Here is an 18,634-nt window from a genome sequence, read left to right as displayed (position 1 = left end):
AGTCTCTTGGTCCAGGGACAATTAGGAACAAAATACACTGAATAAATGAGCATTTATTAACTGCCGTTTTATCCAAGTATAAAATGTGAAGCAATCGAAATGATGAATGTATGGATGAAGTCATTTGGCGCAAAATTGTTTTGGAATTTGTTGAAACTAAAAGCGGACAAGTGAAGAGGAATAAATTGAACATAAATTTCATATGTTTCAGTCCTAATTTCTTGATAAGAAAGTCATCAGCAGCCATGACGCGCTGCTTCATTACAAAAATACGCTGATAAAATGAAACTTTTTCGTTTGTACTTACAAAAAATGATAAGAAACGCAGGAATCCTACAATTCAAAATGAAAGTTACAGTTCGCAATTCAATAAACTTGTTAGGTTTAATTGAAAATAAGATAAGAACTTTAAGATAATATGACAGCAATTACCAAATTTTTCATGATAATTACAAATATTATTGACCGGATGATCGGGAGAGAATTGCGGCTTAGGTGAACGTTAGATGAAAATGAATCCTTGCTATCCTTGAGTGATCTCGAGTTCCTTCATGAGCAGCGCCCTCTTCTTCTCGAGCTCGTCTTCGCTGAGCTCGCCCTCCTCGACGCTGCCAGCTCGTGACGACGAATGTCCTGCCGCCTTAGCAGGCGCTGCTGCCTCGGCCGCTCCTCTGCCCAATCAACGACGAATGTCAATCAAGAAAATTTCTTGTCCAGTAAGCCACATTCAACTCGAGGTTCAAAAATGCGTACACTGGGCGCACTAAAAATCGTTGGATTTAAATTATTTCGTCGGGAATTTCAAATTTTCAGCTATGGGGTGCAGAAATATTCGCAATTAAGTAGTCACAACGTTCAAGAGCCTTCGCTTCTCATGGATCAAATATGAAAGCGGGGAACAAAAGCCTATCGTCACTTCTTTTCATGCCTCGACGAAGAAGTTGAGAGCAGCGGCCAAGGATTATGATTATCATGTTTAGAATAATCATAAGCTCATTTTAACGGCCACTATCATACACTTAGTAACACATAACATGGCTACAGGAAGATAAAGTATTTATAAGAACATGTTTGTTTCTGCACGTTTCACTTATTGTGGGAACACGTAGAAAGGAAAATAACCATTGCGAGCCATAATACGCTATGTTTGGTAATTACATAGTGGATATGACTGGACGTTTTATAGACCGCACGACACTTCAAACTGCATTTGATTTCATGAATAAATTAATATTTATTTCGACTATACTGAATGGAACGTTATTCAGGGAGATTTTTAAAATAATTATAATTTTCAGTAATTACAACTACATTATCAATTTTTATTGAAGCAGAGATAATGGAAGTATTCGCTTACCAAAGGAATGCAATCAACATTGGTATAAATTTGGTCCAACTGTCTGTGAAAATATTCAACGCATTAGCGACTACAACACAATTCAGTACCTATGAATTTCGATCACTTTAAATGACAGCAAGTTGGGGTGAAACATTCGAGGTCAATTACATTCCATATATTCTTAAAACGGGGCGGTCGATCATCTATCTTCCTCTTTGGTCTCTGACGGCGCGTTGTTTCCTACAGTCAGGCATCGCTGCGGACTGGCAGCAGGCAATTCCAGGCTAACTTCTTAACAAAATTACCATAAAGAAATCAAGAGCACTTCAATCAAGCGCACACGGCAAAAAAGATTCGTCACTGAAGCGAATAGAATCCAGCCCTAAAAAATTGTCTTCAATTTTCTTTGAATTTATTATTACCAATTTCAGTATTTCCTATTATTTAGTCATTTTAGTGTTCAGGTTTCTGTACAGACTCGCCGCATTTCCATCAAGTTCTCGGGAAAATAGGGTACTAAAATATTTCATAAGACCGCCATGTAGAAACAATGAACTTTATTAATTAAACGTCATTACGGCAATCATAACTGAACATTGTACAGGATAAATCCTTCTAACTTAAAGTTAAGAAAAGAATGACTAACGACGCTGCAAAGTACGCCATTGTTTGACAGATCATTTAGACAATTTAGTCCACTTCGTTTTCTCAATATACGAGAGCACACATACGGATGCCACAAGAATTAAAATCCTTGCTTTAAATGTGAAGCAAACTCATGCCTCACCCAGCACAGTGAGGCAGCAAACTCATGCCTCACCCAGCACAGTGAGGCAGCAAACTCATGCCCCACCCAGCGCAGTGAGGCAGCAAACTCATGCCCCACCCAGCGTTGTGAGGCAGGCCCTATCTACCACTTCGCCTTCTGAGGCGTGCGGAAACAGAGAGAGGCATGACTAACGCCTCTCCTCGCATGGTGAGGCATGGTGAGGTATGGTGAGGCATGCTGAGGCAGGACTCACGGGTATTCAGGAGACTTGCTGCCTCGCCTCTTCTTCTTCTTGGAGTAGCGGCGGCTCGAGGAGACGTGCGAGTCGGCGCTGCTCACCGAGCGCTGGCGGCATATCATAAAATTATTCGTTATAATCACACAACAAAATTAAGTACGAAATTATCTGGCACTTCAAGGTGAAGTAAATAACCCATGAACATCCATAAACATGAAATTGATATATAATAAGAGGAGTAAATGCGTAGAGGCAACGTTAAAAATTAGTCTATCATAAGATAAACGAAAAACAAAAAGAAACATTAGACTATCATAAGTTAAACGAAGAACAAAAAGAAACATTAGACTATCATAAGTTAAATGAAGAACGAAACGAAACATTAGACTATCATAAGTTCAGCTCGCGCGGGAAGAAACTATCGAGAGCGATGGTCAGAACCAAGTAATAAAATAACATTTAAGAGAAAATTAATAAAACACTGAATCCTTTCAATGTAGCAGAGAGCAAAATTTCCAGATGAAAATTGCATACTGGATTAACAGCATGACAAAGAACAGTTCACAGCATGACAAAGAACAGCTGACAGCATGACAAAGAACAGCTGACAGCATAACAAAGAACAGCTACCAACATGATAAAGAACAGTTCACGGCATGACAAAGAACAGCTACCAACATTACAAAGAACAGTTCACGACATGACAAAGAACAGTTCACAGCATGACAAAGAACAGTTGACACCAAGACAAAGGAGAGTTGGCAGCATGACACAGAACAGCTGACAGCATGACACAGAACAGTTCACGGCATGACAAAGAACAGCTGACAGATGACACAGAACAGTTCACGGCATGACAAAGAACAGCTGACACCACGAAAAAGAAGAGCTGACAACATGACAAAGAACAGCTGACACCATGACACAGAACAGTTGACGGCAGGCAAGCATCACAACTCACAGAGCGGCTCGTGGCCTTCTTCTTCTTGGACTTCTTGCGTTTGTGTGAGCGGTGCCGCGATGCGTACGCATCACCTTCGTTGTCGCTGTAGCTCCGGTGACGACTTCTGTGTCGCGACTCGCTGCCAGAAGACGCGCCTCCCGACTGTTGGAAAAGGTAGTGTAAAGTTTGTACGTCCTTGCGTTTTTGAATCTTTCAAAACATTGCACACATAATACATGAAGTCAAATAAATCAGTACATCATTTGAACTGTTGAAAACATATATTTTAAGGAGCAAATTATATGGAACATTTTGAAACCCTTGGTAGCTATTGATCTAATTAAGAAATGTCCTACTATAGGCATCAAGTATGTCTTAGGTTGTGAACACAATAAACTCTGATCTATAAACTTGGAACGAATTATAAGGTAGCATCACCTAATGCGATAAAAACTGGGCAACTGGAATTCCACTAGGAAATGTCGTCATGAGGAAAAATGGGCACATTCCCCAGAAATAATATGACGAAAAATCGGAATAGAGCCAATAAGTCATTATTAATTAGGTTTTCTTGCCCCTGTAGGGAGGAGTTAAGAGTTGAAGAGGAGGTGGAGCTGGTGAGGAATTAGAGTTGGAGAGGGGCTGGAGTTGGGGAGGGATCATAGTTGGAGAGGGGTTGGAATGGGACAGGAATTAGAGTTGGATTAGGCTGAAGTTAGGGAGGAGTTTAAGTTAGAGAGATGAGAGTTTGGCAGGATGAACTACTGACGTCGTTGCTGCGGGACCGCGAGCGTCGTCTATCCTTCTTCTTGTTCTTCTTCTTGGAGCGCGAGTGATGGTGGCCACACACCTCCTCCAGTTGAGCTTGGTACTCCTGCTCGGGTTCAGGGTACAGGCTTAATTCAACTAGCTAATACAAATTAGCCTTCCTGGTAGCGAGTGAATAAGACTCAATGTTTATATATAATACCTTGAAAGATGCTTCAGTTGTAACTTATGAAAATCTCCCCAATATCAGCCATATATATTTAGGCTTAAGTTTAGTCCAATATGGAAGTACCTTTCTAATCAAAATATTCTATATTATCATAACATTTCGATTTTCGATCATAACATTTGACGAGGGCCCCAAGCGGCGCACCTTGAAGACGCGCATGCGCTCGGCCTCGATGTCTATGGCGGTGAAGGCGGGGTCGTCAGCGATGCGCGGCCTCAAGTCGTCCCACTGCGTCTCGGGTCCCACGCCGCTGCTCTTCAGCAGGCCACGCAGGCCGCCGTCCAGCCTGCGCTGTCGCCGCGCCTCTTCTTTCTGACGCTCTCGCTCCCGCGCTTCAGCCTGCACAACACAATAACACTTAAAGCCTGCACAACACAATAACACTCAAAGCCTGCAGACCACAATAGCGCTTGAAGCCTGCGCAGCACAATAACACTCAAAGCCTGCACAGGCGTTGTAGGAGACCCACATTCTCCATCAAGGCATTGTAGGTGACCCACCTTCTCCATCAAGGCGTTGTAGGTGACCCACCTTCTCCATCAAGGCATTGTAGGTGACCCACCTTCTCCATCAAGGCGTTGTAGGTGAGCTTGACGTTGCCAGCGTCGAGGGTGGCTGAGCGTGCGTCATCACACACGACCGTCGCAAACTCCATGAAGCTCGTCTTTACCTGCGTGTATTGTTATCCCTATTTTAATAATAACCTTCAATAAGACAATAATATTCCAATAGTAACAAGAGCACGAAAAAAATCATTACTTTTTACTTCGATTACTTCTGTTTTACCATGTCATGATTACAAAATTCATTACAGTACTTGGTGTCTGAGGCTGAATGTTACATCTTGACAATAAACTAATTATCATTCACAATGAAATTAAGCAATATCATTACTGAAAACTAGCATGCATGCAAAATAAAGTAGAAGTGATGGCATTTGATAATCAATCATATAAAACATAAGACAATCATGTGGCGAGGAATTATACATTGACAAATAAAACTGGTACACAAATAAGCTGGAAAATCCAATAACAATACAAGAAATGCAACGGAGAGAGAGCTCAAGCACTGACTTGTACGTCGAAGTTCTTCTCCTTCAGAATTTCCTTGATGATTTTTTTCTCGTCGTGGAAGCGCGACTTGAGATCCGCGACGTAGAACTTGAACAGATCCAGTGGCGTGCTGCCGGGCTGCCCTAGCATCTGCGAGAACCTGCGCAGCACAGGAACAGGTTAAGCACTGGGTACCGAGTTACTGAGATATTTAAATCCCAGCAGCAAGCAGGTTTGAAGAGGGAAAAGTTAAATGTTAGAGTGAACACTTTAATCAAGTGCGAATGATTAATATTAAGCTTATGAAGTGCGAAAAATGAATATCAGGCCATCAAAATGGTCTGAAAATGTTCGGTATATCTGACGCAGCAGGTCAAATCATATGTTTAAACCAATGAAAAAAATAATCTACAAATTCAAGGATTTTTTGCCGCGGTTAAAGTCAAGGACATAATGCCAGTAAAAAGTAAGGTGTCATGTCAGTCCGCGGCTTGCAACTCGATGAATATAGAAGCCTTAGAACCTCAAGTCGGTGTCAGACCCAGTACCTGATGTCAGCATCAGACCCAGTACCTGATGTCAGCATCAGACCCAGTACCTAATGTCAGCATCAGGCCCAGTACAGTACCTGATGTCAGCCGAGATGATGGGGAAGAGCTCGACCCAGAGAGACATGGAGGTGAGCTTGCCCTGGTCATGCAGGGAGTCGAGCAGCGCCACGAAGCTGTCCCGACACTTGCGTTGCTGGCGCTTCAGCCGCCGCTTCTCGCGCTCGCGGTCCTCTTCCTCCTCCTCCTCGAGCTGCTTGATGTGCTCCGCGAACACGATCAGTGCGTCCTCCTTGTCCATGCCTGCACGTTTGCTCAAAATTTTGTATCTTTCATACACGCACAAATTCTGGATTGATAAGACTGCCTGATATATTTTTCATGGCAGGTCCATGGTTTCATGTTTGGTCAAAATAAGTAGCGTTCTTACCTTCTATTTTAGATTAATAATACGTCGGTCTTCTAGTCAATGCCTGAATATTTGGTCACAGAAAGTATAATTTATGCACCTGAATTCTAAATTAAAACACTTCAATATATTAGAAAAAACTGAAATGGTTTTTCACATGAAAAGCTTTCAGATAAATTATTCAAGTTGTAAAATTTATATGTTGAAATTTTACTTATTGGTTGCAATATTCTTATGGGCATGCTGATTGCTTTCCACAAGCAACTACCAAAAAGAAACCAACATTGCAGATCAGAATAAATAATACTAATTTTAGAGTTACCGGGCGTAGAAGCTCAGTGGCATTTAAACGATATTGTGGCACAAGTTGCATAATGCCACATAGCATCCTAAGTAGTTAACCATGCAAGGAAGAGGCAAATTGATTCTTCAGGAATATTTGTCGAAGGCTCCAGAAATATCTCAACCTACCCATGAAGACTACTCGGTAAATATCTAATAACTAGATTCCTAAATGAATCAGAAACATCATTACAGCTAATCACGTTGTGAACGATGGATGTCGTTCACCGTCATTAGCATTTATTTATTTTTATTCAGTTGTAATTGTACGGCCACGCATGGCGTAGTCGCCAATCTCATTTAAGCGGCAAATACGTAGTAAGAGGTCAAGTCTGTACGGCTGTGACTGTGAGTCGAGTAGTTATTTGTTTCCCGCCAGCCCTACTGTGACTCGCTGCCCACTCTGTTTTGCAGACTCGCTAGTGATCTTGTGCCCTACAGCAAGATCTTGTGGATGTGCTGCAAGAGCTTTATTAACCTGTACATGGACCATGAATATGCCTGTTATGCTGATTTTGCTATTTTAAACGAATTGCTTTTTAAAGTGTTTCTTACCGAAACAAAATTTTTTATCCGTGTAAAAAAACGAAGTTTTCATAAACCACTAGAAGCAATACAGTAGCAGCGACAGGAACTTTTATTTCGATCGTGTTTAACAAGACAGGAGGAACATAAAGCCATGAGGAAACGCAACATGAAGGTTAGATTTTAGTAGAATATTTGTCAGGCCATTGTTTCTATAAGTATCATAATATTAATTTGTATTTAATATATTAATTTTCTTTTTTAAAAACGCTATTATCAATACAATGCAGGTATAATGACAGACTAATTACCAATACTTGAGTTAATATGATAAAAAAGAAGTATATTAATTTATACAATATAATTGTTGTGAGCAACGCCAGGATTACGTGGCAGAAACGCCCATTGTTCAGTTCTTATTGAAGGTTTACACTCCATATATGGACATGGCACAATCAACATTTAACGTGAAAGTTATCATAAGACTTATTAGACTTATTTTTTTAGTGAACTCATAATAGACGTGGTTTCAATGTCCTATGCCCGTGTAGGATGGTATCCTTTGACTCTGTAGCCAGCAGATCCTGTAGAACACAATATAAATATAAATATAAAATAAAAGGTAGGCTGCCATCGTAGGAGTAGAGGATTGGATGCTAGAAACCTAAAGTCGCCACCCGAATGGCAGTTTCACTTCACATCGTGGCCATGTTTTTCACAAGCGATTCGTCCTTGCCCCGCATTGCCTCGGTTACAGCGTTATTATACAGTAAGAGAGAAAGTTTCACAACATTTGGCCGTATAGCTCATGGCCGTCTGACAACATTGACAAGTTTCGTCGATGTCCGGTGTGACAACGTCAACTTTTAAATATTCTCCATCTGCTGTTTTTCCCCGAGCTGCTAGATAGTGAAGCGATAATGGTCTTATAATTCTTTTATAGGTGACCACTAAGCCGGATTTGAGTGACGCTATGTTTCTCTCAAACATTAAGAAATAAAAAAAGTTTCCCTGTCCCCGGCATTGAATGCAGTTAGGAGTAACTCACTGAGCAGGTCGGTGTCTTCGGCAAAGACGGGATTATCAATGAGCATTTGCTGGGCCTCCGACCAGGTCGTTTTGAATGTGATGTTCGTCATGCTGTCCAGGATCTCGCTCAGCACCTGCAGAATAACTCTATAGATGAGAACCTAGTATCATTTGTAGTCTAACTATATAAATAATGTTAAGAGATATTTTCTTCATAACAATCATGGCATTTAGTATCTCTTTCAATAGGCAGCCAATCTTACGTCAAGTTTATGTCTTTATTGTCATAGATAATTATTATGAGTCATTAAAAATGAATAAATTTCAATCATTTATCTGTATAAAAAAATAAGGTATGCTAACTACTTTTGGACATATTATTTACAGCGTTTATATTTTGTGCAGATCTATAAGCTATTGCCACCTCATCCTGCAAATCATAACGTGGAGCATAGACTTATTCCTTTGCACACGATCCAAAAAGCTTAATCAATCACAGAATATAATCGTAAGCATAGAATATTATAGCAAGACATGTAATATTATTGTAAGACCTATGATATTCTACTAAAATCTAACCTTCATGTTGCGTTTCCTCATGGCTTTATGTTCCTCCTTCTCGCGCTTGGCGAGGCTGAAGACAACGTCTTCGTAAATGTCGCGGCGCTCGGCCTCACCCACCGCCTGCCACACCTGAACGAACACCACCAATCCATCACCCTCATGCACGAGATCAAGTTATTAATTATAAATACTACCTTCTTCTACTAAAAATATTCAAGTAAAATATTATCTCTTCAGTCAATAATCAAGTTATTTACTATCGCCAAATCACAGATACGACGTCAGAATACTCTACTGATGGACTACATCAGGCTAATCTACTGATGGACGAGCACTGAAATTCAAAAACCTTTTGATAATCTGGCCATTGATAGATAATTAAATATACAGTCTTGACTTTATTGCGAGAGCCTGCCACAACAACCGCTAACTAGAAGTGATCTGTTGGGCTGACACTCTGAACGAACAACAAATACAACTCTCAACTAGGCCAACACCTGCTGTATACTCACAAATTCAACGCAAATTGCGCACCAGAATTATACGAATTTCAACATTTCGTGCACCTACTACCATGTGTAACAAATAGATTTTCGTACCACCTGCATATTGTGTCATCTTACCAGGCGCATCACTTAGGCTCGTGCACCGCATACTTTGAGCTTAAGTTTCTGAGCTTCAGGTCGCTTGTTAGGTTTTACGTCCCACAGGTTTAAGTTGAGATCCTTACTATATGATGGTTGCCTTCTTAGCATATTGAAAAATGTTTAACCAGAACGCTCATAATTCTCTTGTTGAGAAACAGAGGCTATGGAGAGTCAAATTGTTGAATCATTTTGTAATGGTTCATTGAAAAGCTAACAGATATCTTTTATTACTGATCAGTCGTGGCAGCAGTAACACTAAGACTAAAGTACTCACTTCGTAGTGGTGGAAGAGGTCGTGGCAGCGGTAGTACTTCACACTGGAGTTCATGCGTTCGTTGTTCAAGAGGAAGTGTTCCAGATCTTCTTTTGCCTTTTTGGCCTTCAGCCGTTGCTCCTCCTGATGAAGTAAAATTCACATTTTTGATACAAATAATTTAATTGTATTATTACATAGAAATAATCAATTTCACTTAATTAATTTTAGAGTTCTGGGCCAGTAATTATATTGAGCGGCAAAGTACAAACTTCGTTTCAAACCAACATTCAAACAGCCTGTGTGGCCAACTTTTATAATATTTTTTGCCACATGACACGTCTGCTCACCGCGCCACACATCTGCACGCTTCACCTCACCTCTAAGTTAGTCTAAACGCCCATCAAAACAAAGGTTACATTCATCACTACGACCTGTAGAATGACTTGTAGACAAGGGTGGAGCGTTTGATATACGATTCATACATAATCTAAACGCCTACCTTCACATAACCAAAGCGTAACACTAGGTACTCTTAACCACCAATGTTAAACCAAACGCTGCTTAGCACACAGCGATTGCCTCACTTTCTCCTCCTTCGCTCGATGCACTTTGTATGAGTTGAAAGCCTGCTTCTTTTCGTTGAGCTTCGCGTAGGACTGGTACATGGGGTCGTTCTGGATCATGCGGATGGCGCGCTCCCATGTCGCGTCGCTCGGCACGCCCTAAGGATCAGAAGTCATTCAATACTTATTTCATTGGCAACTTAAACTGCAAGTTCACCAAGAATATTAAAGCATGGAAAATGACCGATAAATCTTCTATGAAGATATGGTGAATTTCTTGCGTATTTTCTTTGTTGTTAAATTCTCGTTAATATAAGGCCATTTTGTGTTTTGCTGGGATAAGGTGGTTAAATTTACTGCAGAAAAACAGCAACAAAAATGTAGCGGGTAACCGATGGCAGTCGTAAATATATGTCTTTGTTGCCTTTGAACGTGCTCCACATCAAGAGAAAAATGAAGAGAATTAACAGATGAAGATCTTGCGCCAAGCCAAAAAGTTACTGACACTTTTTGCATTTACAAAACATTTGCAGCTACTTCTGCACTAACGCTTCACAAACTGTGTACCTGCGTGGCTAATGCCCCACTCGAGAACAATAAATACACTCTGTATAACAAATATTTTCTTGAAGGAACACAAAACACATCACGGATGCTCCTCAGCAGAACAGAGAACACACCTTTTCCTTGAGGAACTCTTTGAAGGACTCGATGGCCTCCCGCTTATCCTTGAACACCAGCAGCTTGCGGTCAGTGGCAACAGATGGTTTGACTGCACAAATAAGAACAACTGTTATAACCCTGTTGTTATAATTTATTCTAGTATTTCATATACAAATGTAACCAGACACAACATTATGGAGCTCAAGATTTAGAAATGGATTATTCTCGTGTAGGTATATTGCACTCATGAAGATCAACAGCAAATAAATACAGCACAGTAATGCTGGGAGATGAAGGGAGCACAGGCCAGCGTAACAATACGTGAACGTGACACAAAATTAGAGCTGCAGTGCGCAATGCAGAAGACCAAGAAAATGGCATGCATAACACACAAAACTGGAGCCATGAATTCTTAATACTCTTGATTCATATAATTTTGGATTTAAATATATTAAAAAATTTCCGCACGCAATAAGCCTTGCTTACTACCATGAGATGAAACTGCACAAACAAACAGGAAATTTCCAACACATAAGAGATACAGGTTGAGGAAGAACTAATGTTACAAACATGTTACAATTGCAGAAAAAAACATAATGACAACAACAATGAGGATCAACCCACAAAATCTATCAAGCACCACATACCACAAAAAAAAGTGAATTATGGTATAGGGCAAGAAGACAGAAGAAGTGACACTCTATGCTACAGGTGTCATGTCAACACCAATACAACTGGGATAGGTTCCAACGGACCAGTGCATGGGAGCTGTGGTAGTATCCGTAGTGAGACAATGAACTTGGTTACTCTACGGCAGTGCAGTGGTGAGCACTAGAACAGTACAGTTCTGATACAACAAATCACTCAGTACTGCACTACCAATGAAGTAGGGCAGTCAGTGCAGTACTGATTAGGTCCTGCCAGACTACAACACTAACCGAGCGCTGCAGAAGGGACTGGAGAAGAAGAAGTTTCTCGAGGCCATATTTCAGTGAGTTGCTCCACTGCTGCAGCAGCGTCACACAAGCGCATGAACCATCAGGGTTATGAATACATACGCTTCTAACTAATCAACTTAGCTAATATAAAGACATAGGTAACTCGCCCTATTTGGGCATACTGATTAATAGCCCTCTTGCTAAGAAAATCGTAAGTAAAACGCAATTTGACAAAAAATACAGCACCTAAGCAATTCAATTTTTGGATATAATTAAATTGATGTAATATATATCCTTTATGCAAGCTTTTAACGTTATAACTGACTGCCTAGCATCGCAGCTACCTGCTACTATAAAGCTATCCAGATTAATGCATAAAATGTATTTAGAGCTTCATGAGAGGGCAGTCAAGATGAGGAATTTTTTTTTGTCCCTGATTAAAAATAATCATACTAATTTTTGGGTACAGGCACCATACAATTATTCACCAAGGTTCCAAATACTATTCACCAAAGTTCCAGAACAATTTCGACTGCTGTCAATTAGGAAATATAAAATTTTTAAGTTTACAGGTTAGAAAAAATGCAAGAACCATAGTGCACCCGATCAGAGTCATAACAATGAAGAACCGAATAGCACACTGTAGTTAGTATACAGTATCTGTATAGTTCAGCCATTGACATTTCCTCAACATTAGATGCTGCTTTAACGAATTTTTAGTGCGTAGCTGGAGCTTAATTTTATCTGAGAGGCAACACATGAAAAGCATTACAAGAAAGAGCCAAATTCCCATTTGATCACAAAAGAGGCAGTTGAACACAATTGTGGATGAGGGCCAATTCGATTTATTGACTTGTTCTCGTGCCTATAAAACTTAGGACAAAGAATGGTAAGCAAATCATCGACCAGATATATGCATTATATGAAGGCTTCCGAACACAAAAGTTGATATGCACCACTATTTACAGAGGTTGTCAAGTTGTTAAGCAGTTCCCTCCCCATTTATTTATGTCGAAGCCTTCAAAATTCTGGAGTCTAGGTCAGAATTAACTCCTGTTGTTCCGTGACTAAAACTACCTACATTGATCCTTTATCTATGGACGGTAGCTTTGTTTACGAGCCTATGCCTTATCAATATCATAAGTAAATGATTAGTGATATATACACACAAAATATAGAGAATAATATATATCAATAAAGAACAAGGTTTGAAAACTCAAGCACTGACTCTGCTTGCTGGGGGAAGGCGAGGAGCTGTGGACGCTGCTTTGGTCCTCCTCGGCGGGCGCTTCTATGGCGGCCAGTGTGGCGGCCATCGCTTGCTCGATGGCGGACGGCTGCTTGCTCTTGCCTTCATTTCTGACCATCATCAATATTAATTATATATTGGTGATACACATGAAAATAATTGTAACTTTATTATTGCAGGGAATTTCATACTATTACCTTCTATGTCTTTCAAACAGCTGATTTCCTCATCATCATCTTCCAGAAAAACATAAATTGTTATCATGAGCCATACCATTTCAACTCCATCAAGGAAGTTGTTTCAAGAACTTTATGATGATGGGTGAAGTTGGTAACAGATGCATTTCTTAATTCAATTTAAATGCATAAAGCAACCAACTTCCAGAAGACATTCCTCAATAAAACCAATTAACAAATGAAAAAAATGTCTAGGTACCAAAATTAACATGTATAACATTCAATTTATAAATATGAAACAACACAATCTTTGATGCCTACAACAAGCAACTTAACTTTAAAAAATGTGGCAAATAGGTGAAATATTTCATTAAACTGACCCTGGCAGTTCTTCCGCTATTTTAGCTTTAAGTTCCTCAAGCTCCTTAGGGATGGTCCAGCGAGACTCCTTAGTGATGACATTGTGGTAGTAAGTCTTGCTGCTCTCACTCTTGTACTCCTTCCATGGGCACTGCGATAGCAGAAGCTGCACACAAACATATGCATTATTACCAATTGATTATATCATAATCAGCCAAATGCTGAACTTTTAATTCTTTCATAGCTACTATAGAAACAACATAAGCAATCTTGTATTTTTCACTCAAATTGCATTATAAATAAATTTATGGTAATGAGAAGCCCTAGATGAAGAATCCATTTCAAATCAATATGTGTAAAATTATTTAGTTTAAAAATAATTGTCCAATGGACTTAGGATGACTTTTTTGGAATTGTTAGAACGAACCTCGGCAGGGGTCTTGAGTTCATCAGGCTTCTCCCAGGAGCTCTGTTTAGTGACAGAATTATAGTAATAAATGCGGTTGTCTCCTGCCTTGTGTTCCGTCCACACACTCGCCTTCTTACCACTATTGTTCCTGGAAGAGCACAAGTTTATTACCAACAACTTAGATAATAAATTTAAAAAATATAGTGTTTAATATTTTCAATTTACTTGCAAATGATTAATTAATTATAGAATAAAATCATAGACGAGATTATGTTAAAATATTTGCAAATCAGAGTATGAATGTATTTTGACCACTTCACACATAAACAAGTACCTATACAATTAATTAAAAAACAAGTCAGGTCATGAAATCTCAGAGCATGTACGTTCAATAATGTTGATATTGTACAGAAAAATGAATTATGAACAATGGTCATGTCAGACTCAATAGAATACCGGTGATAACACGAATTGTGTTTGCACTTACTTGGCAGTCTCTTCCTTGGATGGAGTTGGTACAGTGAGAGGATCACTAGCCTGAGGTGCAAGAAGAGGGGCTGGACCAGAGGGAGGGAGGCATGGTGGGAGAACAGATGGGGGAAGAGAGGGGGCAGCTTGGGGGAGTGCACCAGGAGGAGCTACATGAGCCAGTGGGGCTTGAGTGGGAGACATGTGCAGGCTGGGGGAGTTGCTGTTGGATGACGCATTCAGAGGAGGAGCTACACTAGGCAGTGGAGAGCCTCCTTCACCTGGAATAAATGTGGTAAGTTCAAGATTACATGTTCTGTTACAGCTGAATTAAAAAGCATACAAAATAGCATGTGTTGTGATAGATAATGCAATGCAGCATAAAAAGATAAAAAGTCTTGCTGATAATGAGGTTATAAGTATGATGCAAGTTTGCTCATTTTTCCAAAAATAGTTAACTGGAGCTACCGGGAGGGGGTCCAAATTGAGCTAAAAATGCTGGTGGTGGTAAGGTGAAGCCACCAGGAGGTCGTGCAAATGAAGGCGGCGGCAGCCGAGGAGCAGCAAGTCGTGCTGGCTGTCCAGTCATTGGAGGCCCAATATAAGGGCCTGGGGGTAATGTTGGGGGAACAGCACCCATAGCTCCAAGAGGAGGACCTCCTGGAGGATTCTGCAAACAATAAACTAATTATTTATACACAAACTTTGCAGTTTTTGCCATAAGCAATAGGTTTTTTTGAAGTAAAATCATAACAAGCAGTCAGAATTCATATAATAGAATCAAAATTAATGCCTCAGCTCATTGCATTCTAACTTTTAAGTCACAATTTATTAGGAATTTTTCATTTACATTTCATTAAGAGGACTGTTGTATACATTTTACAGGTTTTTGAAAAATGCATGTAAAAATGTTTTTTACCTAAGAATTTTTTTTTGCAAAAATTAGCCAAGAGCCATAGAAATGAATAAAATTGACCAAAACTAAAAGCATCAAAGTTTCTGTCTTAAAATTTAAGGGCAGTTACTGCCAAATTTTCCAATTTGTTTTGCAGATGCAATATTTTGGTAATGAGTTAGACTGCACAGTAGCAAAGCAGAGACTTTTTCCAGAATCTCCCTCAAGTTCATTTTTGAATCCTATACATAAACCAGTAAAGTATCATGGATACCAACATTATCATACATAAGAATGATAAGATATTGGTTTAAATCTTGAGTACCTAGATGAGAAAATTAAAACTAATATACGGATTCTTAAAACACCCTGCTTTGCCACTATGACTATGAGTTAGAACTTAGAGCATTTCAATGATCCAATCCAGGGCTGGAACAGTCCTACTTTTTTTCTGAAATATCCCCACTTTAATATCATAGAATTTCAGTAGGTATGAAATCTTGTGGCTCTAATGTCATGTATTTTTGTTAGATTGAAAAATTGCAGTTTGCAACTTTGCAAACAACAAACATGTCATTTCATAAAATTTTCAACTTCTGCAATGATGGCACAATCTGCAGTGCATTACCTCAACATTTTTGCTAAAATATCTTGCAAAACGTAATAACAAGTCTGCTTGACAATCACATAGCAGTAGTCACATTAGAGCGGTCAAACTGCATTATCTTGTGTTCAGTTGCCACATAAGTGAAGCCAAATGTTAGCTTTGCTGTTTGACTGTTTTAGAGCAAAACTAGAGATTTGGGGTAACACGTGCACAGACTTTGTAATTGTAAATATGTTTGTGGCCAAGATATGGAATTCATGGCTTGAAGAAATGGAATCACGGAGCAAAGAAATGGTATCACCACTCAAAGAAATGGAATCATGGCTGGCAAATCCGTAAAACACCAACTCAAAAAATTCAGTCACATCTTGGCGGTCTTGCCAAGTAGATATATTCCATGCCTGTTTCAATCTTTTCCAATCCTATAAAATAATCATTAATCATTATTTTTAGTAACTATTTTTTAGGAGTCCATTCACTCATTTGCCATACACTTGATTAGCTCAAAGAAGCTTAACACTTTGACTGCAACTCGCAAAATAGCCTGTATTCCAGGGGTGCGACTCGTTCAAACTTGAATAACTCAAATTGCAGACAAGGCAGCAAGATCAGGGCTAGTGCGCTGCTCTTGTCTGAGCGAGTTCTACAAGCTTCTGACATAAAAACCGTGAGCCTCTATTGGTGCATGTTGCCTGAGATGGAAACTTTCATCTTTCTAGGCAATGTGCGCCATATGAGGTACAGGGCATTTATTATTCAACTACAATATAAAATTTGCATCACACGGGTACTAACGCTTGAAAAAAAACCTATTCTGTGCAAATGAAATCGGATTGTGACTGCAATAATCAAACTACAAATCATTCTGGGGTAAAATGCTGCTAAATGGGAAGTTTATAATTCATTTAGATGATTTCTTACAAAACTGCTCTAAGCAAAGCATGAAGTGGTGCCAACAACTGTTCAAGTTATTGGCAAAAACTGTAGCAAATTCCTGGGTGCTTGGTGATCAGTTCTATAGTCAGTAAAAATTGATGTGAATTGCTGAAGTTGTTGAAGATTACTGAATGTATTTTCACTAGTAATAGGTCAGACACTTGAAGAAATGTTTCTAGGTATAACCAAATCACAATGATTTTAGATGTTGGCATTCCATTCCAGCTCTAAAGTATTTGAAGCTGAGGATCTGAACTTCATGCCATGACGAGCTACTGATCTGAGTCTTGCTTTAACATAATTGCAAAAAAAGGAAGTTAGTTAGTGCTAAAGTGAGACGTACAGCTAGAAAAGTAACTATCAATTGCTAGGAATGCTAGCCCAGTACTCAGAATCCATATCACTGTTTATCTTGCTTTTTACAGTGCCATTCTGTTTCTGTGTGAGCTTAGGCAACTTTTGAATGACTAATACTTATTTTTCTCCTGATATTAGTGCTATAATCCATACCAATACCAAAAAAATGATTTTCAACATATTAGAACAGGATAACCCCTTTATTTAATACTTTTTCTTTTTTGTACCCACTCGTTATTTCATAATTCAGGCTACATTTCAACTACTAAGCCACTGTGCAGAGAGTGGATGAATATTGCAAGATCTTTGGTGACACTTCAGTAGCAAAATTTATGCCGTCAGAAGATCTTGCCAACACATTTAGATTGAAATTCTTTCATTTAATATATTTGTCAGTCTTCGGCCAACTATTTGAAAAAAGTAAGGTTTCCGGTATGTTGATTGAATATTGATCAGTATGCAGTGAAGCTTGTCCGGAAATCAGTTGTGATGAGTTCCCACCCAAAAAATGTAAACATCAAGTTTACGATTACGTAGTTGCGGTCACATTAGAGTGGTCAGACTGCATTATCACATGTTCAGTTGACACTTGCTGTACAATCTGACTGTTTTTAGGGTAAAATAAGTTATTTGGAGTAACACATGTGTTCTTCATTACTCAGCGTAAATGTCTTTTCATTAAAAATTACCTGGCGACGCATCTTAAAATTACCCAGCGACGCTTAGGGCTTAAAAACCCATATATTGGCGACGCTGCATCCACCCTCTGCCCCATGGCTACTAAGATTCTTATGATTCGATTGCACGACATTCATAAAGGTTTTTGAAAACATTATTGACAATTATCCATCGTATTTTTTACAAGTTTATGATCTGGCTGATATTTTAAAGAGCTTTTTTTAAAAAACTAAATTTTTCAAGCGTGTGCCACACTGCCACAGTGCCATATATGATGCACATCGCAGTTTGGGACATGCATGCGTGTACCACTACCATATATCAGGATTGGAATTTTTCTATTTGTTTCTGAAATCTCGCGGCTTCAACATGACGAATTTTCAATACATTTGGAATCTCGCGGCTCGATATCGCACTTTTGTTAACATTTGGATAGGAGGTAATTCATCTGACGGAAATCTCGCGGTTTCAGAAATGGCGGGAAACCTCCAGGTCTCATAGTGTGGCACGAGAGTCGTTGTAAAATTTATCTCAAAGTCATCTGGTCGTTGAACAACCGCATGCCAGTCGATAGGATTTATGCAGTCGATAGTCAATAGGTTTCTTCAGTAGTTCGATAACTTAACAATGAAAACACTAGTCGTTAATAATGAGATAACCTTAAGTCTATGTAC

The 18,634-nt window shown here is 39.3% G+C and overlaps 1 protein-coding gene across 3 annotated transcripts in view; it reads right to left on the bottom strand.

The window, feature by feature from the left end:
• Window positions 1–35: 35 nt before the first annotated feature.
• Window positions 36–18,634, bottom strand: part of LOC108681402 (pre-mRNA-processing factor 40 homolog B) — a 21,499-nt gene continuing 2,900 nt past the window's right edge. Inside the window, exons 2-20 of one of the 3 annotated variants that reach the window (XM_018170421.2) lie at window positions 14,956–15,157; window positions 14,507–14,768; window positions 14,038–14,167; window positions 13,631–13,776; window positions 13,054–13,184; window positions 11,826–11,894; window positions 10,905–10,996; window positions 10,246–10,383; window positions 9,680–9,802; window positions 8,774–8,887; window positions 8,214–8,328; window positions 5,970–6,192; window positions 5,363–5,501; window positions 4,849–4,956; window positions 4,431–4,625; window positions 4,059–4,163; window positions 3,308–3,451; window positions 2,362–2,453; window positions 36–671 (exon numbers count right to left, since the gene is read on the bottom strand). In XM_018170421.2, the coding sequence (XP_018025910.1) occupies window positions 524–671; window positions 2,362–2,453; window positions 3,308–3,451; window positions 4,059–4,163; window positions 4,431–4,625; window positions 4,849–4,956; window positions 5,363–5,501; window positions 5,970–6,192; window positions 8,214–8,328; window positions 8,774–8,887; window positions 9,680–9,802; window positions 10,246–10,383; window positions 10,905–10,996; window positions 11,826–11,894; window positions 13,054–13,184; window positions 13,631–13,776; window positions 14,038–14,167; window positions 14,507–14,768; window positions 14,956–15,157 (2,676 nt within the window). In that variant the 3' untranslated portion in view covers window positions 36–523. The remainder of the gene's footprint in view (window positions 672–2,361; window positions 2,454–3,307; window positions 3,452–4,058; window positions 4,164–4,430; window positions 4,626–4,848; window positions 4,957–5,362; window positions 5,502–5,969; window positions 6,193–8,213; window positions 8,329–8,773; window positions 8,888–9,679; window positions 9,803–10,245; window positions 10,384–10,904; window positions 10,997–11,825; window positions 11,895–13,053; window positions 13,185–13,630; window positions 13,777–14,037; window positions 14,168–14,506; window positions 14,769–14,955; window positions 15,158–18,634) is intronic. The other 2 variants (XM_018170422.2, XM_018170423.2) reach the window with 2 other exon arrangements.

Source organism: Hyalella azteca, unplaced genomic scaffold (genome assembly GCF_000764305.2).
Source record: "Hyalella azteca isolate HAZT.00-mixed unplaced genomic scaffold, Hazt_2.0.2 contig12913, whole genome shotgun sequence".
NCBI classification, from domain to species: domain Eukaryota; kingdom Metazoa; phylum Arthropoda; class Malacostraca; order Amphipoda; family Hyalellidae; genus Hyalella; species Hyalella azteca.
The sequence above is the reverse complement of the archived record's forward strand: the minus strand, read 5'-3'. Positions and strand labels throughout refer to the sequence as shown.